This window comes from Benincasa hispida, chromosome 9 (assembly GCF_009727055.1).
Source record: "Benincasa hispida cultivar B227 chromosome 9, ASM972705v1, whole genome shotgun sequence".
NCBI classification, from domain to species: domain Eukaryota; kingdom Viridiplantae; phylum Streptophyta; class Magnoliopsida; order Cucurbitales; family Cucurbitaceae; genus Benincasa; species Benincasa hispida.
In genome coordinates, this window is record NC_052357.1 from 87,838,303 (window position 1) to 87,847,348 (window position 9,046).

The following is a 9,046-nucleotide window of genomic DNA, read 5'->3' on the forward strand; positions in this document are numbered from 1 at the left end:
ATACATTGTGGTAATACCTCAATTTATAACTAAAATATAGTTGAACAGTAATTAATATGTATTTTTTTTTTTTATTGAGGTGGAATGTTTAAATTTCCGTCCCATATTTGTTGTACTTGGGAAAAAAAAAAACCCAATATACAAGTTTCAATATTTTATCATCCATATCATAACCCATTTGCTCCTTTTTTTTTTTTTTTTTTAAAAAAAAATATATATTTATTTATTAAAAAAGGGCTTGTGGTTAAATGAACTGATAAATTACAATTCTTTTTTTGGAAAGAAGAAAAGCAGTTGTCTGAGTCCAATCAGAAATTTAATTCTGGAAGAGAAATGTGAAATGGGAAATGGAGAGAGACGTTTTGATGCTATTGATTGACCAAATTCACAATCACTTACCTTCCACTTCTCAACAATACACTCTCTTCTCTCGCCGATCACACCCCATTTACTGTGAGTTCCTTCTCCCATTCCTCTCCTTTTCTCTGTTTTACCGATTCTATCTTTGCTTTTTCCCCTTTTTCTGCGCTCAATTACTGATTTTCGTTATCTTTGAGGTCAATTTCTCGCATACCCTTTGTTTGATTTCTCGGGAACTGTTGGAGTTTGGTGGTGATTCCTTCCCACTTGATGAATATTCTAAACTTAGTAGCGTATGATTGTGAGCATTGGGTATTTTCCCTCTTCTTTTTGTTTTCTTTCCTTTGATTTTTTGATGGGTTTTAATTGATGGGGGTAAGTAGCTAGATTGCTTCATTGAAATCCATATTCGTGGGATTTATGAAACCGTTGATGGGTTTGGATGGAATATTATTGCCTTTGCATTTTCAGTATGCATTGTACATTTCTGAACCAAAATGTTGTTTATATTACGTTGTTTGTGATTCTGGCGTGGACTTTGAGCAGAAGCTGTTTAATAAACTTCATTTTATTGAAGCACCTGCCTACTCATAAATTTAGGATTTGGTGAAATTTTTAGGAACATTTTTACATTGATTGTGTCAGTTATTCCTTCACAAATCTCCCAGGTTTTGATTTGTATTTTATTTTTGTCCTTCAAATAAAAATTTTCACTACCCAATATTTCCTGCATATTGATCCTAGGCATTGAAGATAAGGTAAGGATAATTTTATTGGTACACTTGAGACGAAAAGAAATGGGGATTGTTGGCTGTGTTGTGGAGAAATCAGAGGAATGATGTTGAAAAGTCAAAATCCTGCTGCTGATTATCTCGCATGGATTTAGAAAATGGCTAAAGGTTTTGTGGTTGGAGTAATGAAAATATTCCCAAAGTGGTGTAAACACATGATATCCTAAAGTACTGGCGGTGGATAGATGCATTAAAGTTTTCTTTGGGTGCTTGCTCATGTTACCTTTCCCCACTACTTTTCTTCATAATGGTTGTGCTGATCTTTACCTCCTTGTTAGTGCTTGAGAAGCGTTGTGCTAATGTGGAATTTTTCATGATGTATAATTCATATTCCTTGGCATGCGTAGATTCTAAACTTGTTTAAGCTACTGTTATGCTTGCAAGGTTTTTATCTATTCTCTCATATGGAAAGGTAAATTTGCTTCTTTTCAGTATTTTTATCCAGGGGATGGTTCTCTTGTTACATTCAATCACCCATCATTTTAATATAACGAGTTCATCGAGTGAATTCAGTTTGTATAAACTTCATTTTTGTTAATATCATTCAACAGAATACTAATATTTATAACATTTTCGGTTTAAGAGTGGGTATAACTGCACTTTCATGGACATAAGGGAAAGAAATCGTGTCCTTAGTCATACACCTCCAACAATGGATCTGGAATTAGATCGACCAAGTCTTCTTCCAGAGCTTTCTCTTTTGGGCCAGGGAGCTTTCTCACAGTGGAGTAGCCATTCGATGGTTACAACTTCAAGAAACTCTATGAATCCTGACGTTCAACATCTACCTGAGCATGCTAATGGCGCTGTACTCTATGGAGTGAGCCAATACAATGGTTCTAGGATTCAGTGTGCTCAAGATATACAGGTCACAACAGCGGCCAATCCCTGTTCTTATCTAACCTCACCATATGGTAATCAGCATTTCCCATCTCCTAGAAATGGATTGATTGGAAATCCTGTTGATACATATGCCAGGAATAGTCATTTTATTGAGGGCGGATTTCCGTACAAGAGAAGATTTTCTGAAGGGTTCCCTGTGAGTTTCCAGGGTCCCAATAGTTTAGCAAGCTTTGAGTCTTTAAATGCACCTCATGCTCATAGCCATTTGATTAGAGGAGACTTAATGGTTCAGCACCTTCAGCCAACTAACAATGCTCTCTGGTTAGACCAACCTGTAAACTTTAATCTCGAAGATAGAAGCGCCTGGACTTGGAACCAAGCTCCTGCAGGTTTCCCTATTCATGGTATATTTTTCGTCCCCATTCTATTAAAAAGGATTGATTGTTCAGCTATTTATTTTTTGTGGGTTTCACTTTTAATTATTATTAAAGGACATTTGGGGCGCTGAGTTGATTATTTTAGCTAGTGGTTATTATAATATGTAGGTTACAATAGTTTGTGTTTAGGGTGCAGACTATTTTAGTTATAGGAAATAGTAAACACTGTTTTAAAGAGAGAGAGAAAAGGTGGGTGGAAAATAATAGATACTGTAGCAAAAATGGTTTTCAAATAGTATCTACTGTACTTAATTGTAAGTTATAAATAGTTATAAATGCAACTATTATATTTGAAGCCCTAAACATGGAGTGTGCTATAATAACCCATTGCACCAACTTCAAGTTGGTGGCCCAAACACCCCAAGTGTTTTTCTCCTATTTTTGTTTATAGCTATTTTTAGAAGGAAATTGGTTGCATAGTTACATGAAATATTCTTCTTCAGACTACTTCCATGCTACAACATGCTGTTAAAGTATAATGTTGAGCTCTACTGTCAATTATAGTTTAAACTATGTCGGTGTTTATCGCAATACACAACTTTACAGGGGACAGTGGGATTAGAGGCTTTTCAGAAAGTTTTAACTCAGGTCTTCATAGATACAGTGAAATGTCTGGGATAAGTTCTCCAAATTTTCAGCATCCTCCTTCCACAATAATCCAGCATTCCAGTCATCCAGTTCCATTACCACAGGCGCACTTGCAAGGACAAAGAGGCCAAAATATCAGTTTACATCCCCAAGCAGCAGCTACTACACCAAGGGTTCCTTTGAATTCTCCTTATGGCAACATGCACCAGTTTCCAGAGCTAGAGCTTAGGCAAACAAGAGATATTACGTTTGGTGACCGCATAACATATAATCCTCATCAAAGTTGTGTTGATCCAGAGACAACATTCCAACGTCGTTTAACATATCAAATGAGAGTTCCGGAGGAGGATGTAACTGTTCTTTCTATATTTCTGCCACTGTTATACAATTCTATATTTCTGCATTACTTTCTTAATACATGTTAATACCATATTGATGAATTTGAAGTGACGAGATGTATTTGATATATGCAGGAAGTTCCCATACGTGGGGCTCGGGCTTCAGCTTCAGACCCCAATGGTATAGGAGATTTTGCTGATGCATACAGAGATATGCGCCTGGACATCGAGCACATGTCATATGAGGTGAAGGAATTCTCATTTTCTGGTTTCAAGTACTTTGCTTTTATTAATATAAAAATATGTTTAATACCAATGTATAGGAGCTTCTTGCATTAGAGGAGCGGATTGGCTATGTTGGAACTGGGTTGTCTGAGGAAACAATTACAAGTCAACTGAAGACGAGGATCACTATGCCATCTGCAAGAGATGTAAATTTAGAAGTAGGCGCAACCTCTAGGAATGAGGAAACAAATTCATGCACCATATGCCTGGTAACTTCATTATTATGTTATTTGAACTTGTGTTAAAAAAATGTTATTCGAACTTATATATGTAACCGATAGCAATATACCATTTAACATGTGGCCTGAATGGATTTATAGGACGTCATTGGTGAAGGGACGAAGATTGGAATCCTTGATTGCGAACATTATTATCATGCAGATTGCTTAAAACAATGGTTGCTCATAAAAAACGTTTGCCCTGTCTGCAAATCTGAGGCATTGACAAGATAAATGAATAGTGATTGGGCTGATTTTGAACAGTTGAGTTGCAATTTAGCTTTAGCTGTTCATTGGCGATCAAACGATGATCGGTTTAAACTATGTTATACGTTTGTAAATGTCTTGCACATAAATACAACAATAAGACTCCAACTCATCTATATTTTGTTGGTTTCTTAAACTGTGAATGTATTTTTGTACAGAGTTTTGTGTTTGTATTGTGAAACTGTACATGTGAAATGTGGACTTTCTGTGCATTCAGTATATTGTTCTGTTCTTTACATAGCTTCAATCCTGTTGGGACTGTCGTGATTTTGGCATCCTGTGTTGTTCTTCATCAGTTTGTACGGTTTGGTTTTGGGTTCTGTTGGTTAGTGGAGTGCATCAAAGTTGAATCACTTCTCATTACAAATTTTGACAATACAAGTTGAATCTGAAGCTTGGTAAAATTTGAGAGACTAAAAAGGAGATATTGAATTTCATCCTTTAAAGAATCATTTTGCCCAAAAACCAGTTCTTTGATAAAAGAAGAAACACAGCTTCAGGCAGAATCTTGTGTATACAATATCTTCAAGGATAGTTTGGTTTTGGGAAGGGAAGCTTAGTCAGCAAAGTGAATTCTTTGGAGTAATATAACATACTCCTGGCATATCGTGCAAAATTGAAGAATCTAAAAAATTCTGCTCCCATTGAACTGAACATTTACCTACATACAACTTCAGTTTAACAGATCTCTCTATCTAGGACAATCTGATACAATTAAAACTATGGGGCATTACAAAAATTAAAACAATATAAGAGAGTGAGCTCGGACAAGAAAGTACACGGAATTGACAATAAGAAAAGGTGTCAATTTCAAAAGACTCCAAACATGAATCCAACCCTCCGAGAAGCTCCAGCACCATAAAAAATGACCATAAAGTAAATGTTTGTTGAGCAAATCCAGGAGTTGAAATTCAAGACATAGCATAACGAACTCATCCTTTTACTCCTTTTGATGATGTACCTCACATTCAAATGATGATATCATGAAGAGCAGCAACCAACTTTCTTCACTGCAGAAACATCATCCTTGTTTCCAACGTTAATGGTTTGTCCTTTAGGCAATGCCGCGGGATCCTCCCCAATCTCGAGCGCTTTTCTGCAGACTACACGATAGATTTGGGTTAGCACTTCGGTAAAAGCATTCTCGACATTCAGAGACTCAAGGGCAGATGTCTCCATGAAGAATGTGTTCTCCTTCTCTGCAAAGGCCTTGGCATCCTCAGTTGAAACAGCACGCAGATGTCGCAAGTCTGCCTTGTTGCCAACTAGCATTATCACAATATTGGAGTCGGTGTGATCTCTAAGCTCTTTCAACCATCTCTCAACATTTTCGAATGTCACATGTCGGGTGACATCATAGACAAGCAATGCACCAACAGCTCCTCGATAGTATGCACTTGTGATTGCACGGTATCTGGCAAAAAGAAGCATATAAGAGATGGTTCACAATAGTTTCATATCTTACCCTGATGATAAACCACGACAAATGAAACAAGCAATACCGAATAAAATGAAAATGACCGACTTTTTCACAAAGGGTCTTTCTTTTGAAGTGCAAATCATGAAATCTCTACAACACTTTAAAGTCTTCAGTATTACTCGTCCAGGCTTAACCATTGCCAAAAATACACACACACCAAAAGAAAAACAAGCCTTGCATACTACATTTTGGTACGAACCTCAATGTTGGAATTAAACATGTTAGAAGGCTCTTTCTTATTTCTATATGATCCAGGAATTAGATACAAAAATCATGTCGTGAATAAATGGTAATAGGAAACAAACAAATCAATACAGGCTGACTAGAAATGGAAATGCACAGAGCCAAAACCACTCTACACTCCAAGGGAAAGAAAAACAATTTCATTTAACAGAAAGTGCTGGCATGGCATCCATGAAGAAACTCGGCCGAAATTCCAACACTACTTCATAAATTTCTATAACAATGCAATTCAAACTTTGTCTGGGCATAAACAAGCCTTCCTCTCTTATCAGATCCAGATGATTATTTTAAACACAGAATTCAGAATACTCTAGGAAATAAGGTCCCACGTGAAAATCGATGGTGACATCCCATTACCGATCAAAATTCACCAACTCCAAAACTCGTATCAAATTTCTTGAGACTGAAGGTATCTAAAAAGTAAAAACGTAATCCCAGAAACTCCAATTGCAACAGATAAATAACGCGATCATCATCTCAACAGGCAAGCAATCCCTGATAATCAATATCTGAAAGCTACTTAATTCTCAGATCCTCAACAACAGAACACACTCAAAAGCCCTATAAATCCCACCTCCCCACCTTTCCTAACAATTCAGTTAAACGTCAAAATCTTAAATTACAGGATTAGATCTCAATAAACACACAGAAAATAAAATGATCAAGATCCACACCAAGACAATGCCAGAATCCGTCAGAATCATGGAAGTAAAAAGAACTCGTTGACAAACCTTTCTTGTCCGGCGGTGTCCCAAATCTGAGCCTTGACGATCTTGTCATCAACCCGAATACTCCGAGTAGCGAATTCAACACCGATTGTGGATTTGGATTCAAGACTGAACTCATTACGCGTAAACCTCGAGAGAAGATTGGATTTGCCCACTCCCGAGTCACCGATGAGAACCACTTTAAAGAGGTAATCGTAATCGTCGTCCGTTCTATACGCTGCCATACTTATTCAGGTCCGATCCGATGACTCTGGAATTCGATGGGTCTGAAGAAATGGATCAGCAGGTGGCGCTCCAAGGCATAAGAAAACAGAGAGGTTTTGAAATTGCTGAAGACGATCAGTCACAACGTTACGGCGAAATGGGTTGATTCATCTTCAACATTCCGCTGCTTCTGGGCTTAGTAACGGACTTGGGCTTCTTTTTTGTAGCAATCTCCTTCTTTTCCTTTAACATATCCAAACATTTTAGGTTTAAATCTTACCTCTCATACTTCTTTTAAAATTTCTATTTCAGTCCTTCTATTTTGAATTATTTTTCATTCTATCCTTACGAATTGTGTTTTATTTATATTAGTGCACAAATTCAACTGAGATGTATCTAATTCACACCACGTATTCAACGAGATTTTTGTGTTTGACACACCAACTTCGATGTTTAAGTTAAAAAAAAAAAAAAAAAAAGCTTACATTGGTGCATCAAGTTTAGAGTTTGAAAATGAGGTCTAATTTACTACTATTTTGAGTTTTATTCGAGTTTGACCTAGAGATTTTGGTTTTTTCCTTCAAACTTGACCGAAAAAGGTTGACTTGGACCGATAGAATTTTTTCCTTGTTGCAAGCGGGCAAAGGAGAAATTAGGTCACCTAGAATTCTAGGTCCTTGAGTGTGGCCAAGATGTTCGGCAACTCTAAGCCCAAATGCTTAGATGTTCGGCAACTCTAAGCTTGTTCAACTTCAATTTGCTTTCTGTTCAAGTCTTTCTTCTTTTTTCTTTTGCCTTTCAACATATTTCGTTAGGTCTAAATCTACCTATAACATTTTCAACACATACTTACATTTGATATATTTGAAGTCATATTATATGTCTTTAAAATCACTGATAAAGGAAACCGTTAGTTGTTAATAACTAAATAGATATTTCTTTAAATAATAAAAAAAAACTAAATAAATATTTTAAAATGGAAAAACCAGTCAACATATTTCATTTGAGAATCAGCCTTAAACCAAAAAGTTCAAATTTTAAGTGGATAGTGAATAATACAATGAGCAATTTTGATGATGAGTTAGGTATTTATGAAAATTTCTTAGCGACTACACTACAATGACTAACAAAGTCATGCAATTGGCTCAACAAATTGGACTTGCCATGCAAAAAAACTGGGAAAATTAAAAGGATATTGTAGTTTTAGAAACAATTTAGAAAAATAGGGTTGTTTTCAAACGAATTTTGAACCCTCGACCTTGCCTTTTTCTTTTTTTTCTTTTTTTTTTTTTTATAATTATTACACATTCCACCTTCTTCTTTCTTTCTTTCTTCCTTTTTTTTTTTAAAAAAAATTTCATTTTATAAAAATAATTTATTATTTTATTTAAACTCTAAAAAGAATAAATTAAAAAAAACAATATCTCATAAAAATAAAAAATGTAAATTAAAATATCTCATTTATATAAAAATAATTACAAAAATTAATGTGTCCCATAAGGCGGACGTCATCGATTTCGAGCTGGTTTTCGTCGTCGACTTCGAACTTGAGGTTGCTCGGGTTCTTCTTGATGTTGCTCTAGTACCTCTGCAGGTGCTTCATAATATAAATATTCATTATGCTCTCCACGACCCCGACCATGTCCATGCACGTATGAAGACGAAAGGACTCTGAGTCATAATGTCCTGAAACCAAATGCCCGTTCATCAATACATCAGACTAACATAATTAGTTTGACTCTGCGTCTGCATCAATAGGGGACAACTCTTCCACTTAATGGGCAAACCTCGGCAAACTCATCCTCCTTCCCGAATAGCGTCCTCTACCGTCTAGGAGCTGGTGGAGGAATAATAGGTATATCATATACATAAATGTATTTCCCTCCATATAGCTTTGGTTGTCACTACATATAGCTAATAACCTGGTTTCAGATCATGTCGCGACCTCACGGAGTCTCTGTTTGTTCGATCTCTGTGAATTATAAAACAATTAGACAATATATTAAAATAAATTTAAATTTAATAATATATTTAGATATATGCATTCATTTACCAGAGACCCATCAGTTGCTTGGGACGAGTGACGTAGCGACCTTGTGATATTATTATACCAATAAATATATTCTGGAGTGATATCTTGTCAAACTGTTTCAAGAGAAACCCATTGGCAATTAAAACCTTGCTAACCGATAGTGCCATCGCACTACTACCTAATTCAACTTTTTCGGTCAATATCAATGAAGTCAGTTTATATTACAAGGCGA

General features: G+C 36.0%; 2 protein-coding genes across 4 annotated transcripts; one reads left to right on the forward strand and one right to left on the reverse strand.

The window, feature by feature from the left end:
* Positions 1-318: 318 nt before the first annotated feature.
* On the forward strand, positions 319-4,363 carry LOC120085575 (probable E3 ubiquitin-protein ligase ZFP1). Of its 3 annotated transcripts, XM_039041625.1 has the most exons (7): positions 335-453; positions 1,105-1,563; positions 1,735-2,398; positions 2,978-3,369; positions 3,493-3,603; positions 3,681-3,851; positions 3,963-4,363. In XM_039041625.1, the coding sequence occupies exons 2-7, from the start codon at positions 1,525-1,527 to the stop codon at positions 4,092-4,094; spliced, it is 1,509 nt and encodes a 502-aa protein (XP_038897553.1). In that variant the 5' UTR covers positions 335-453; positions 1,105-1,524; the 3' UTR covers positions 4,095-4,363. The 3 variants fall into 3 exon arrangements, with proteins under 3 accessions (XP_038897554.1, XP_038897553.1, XP_038897552.1); XM_039041626.1 differs by lacking the exon at positions 1,105-1,563 and having other exon boundaries at positions 319-453; XM_039041624.1 differs by lacking the exons at positions 335-453; positions 1,105-1,563 and adding an exon at positions 460-672.
* A 380-nt stretch (positions 4,364-4,743) lies between these two features.
* LOC120085577 (ras-related protein RABA1f) lies at positions 4,744-7,031 on the reverse strand. Its single transcript, XM_039041627.1, has 2 exons — positions 6,582-7,031; positions 4,744-5,541 (listed from the first exon to the last, which is right to left on the reverse strand). Exons 1-2 carry the CDS (start codon positions 6,800-6,802, stop codon positions 5,109-5,111), a joined length of 654 nt encoding a protein of 217 aa, XP_038897555.1. The 5' UTR covers positions 6,803-7,031; the 3' UTR covers positions 4,744-5,108.
* Positions 7,032-9,046: the final 2,015 nt, after the last annotated feature.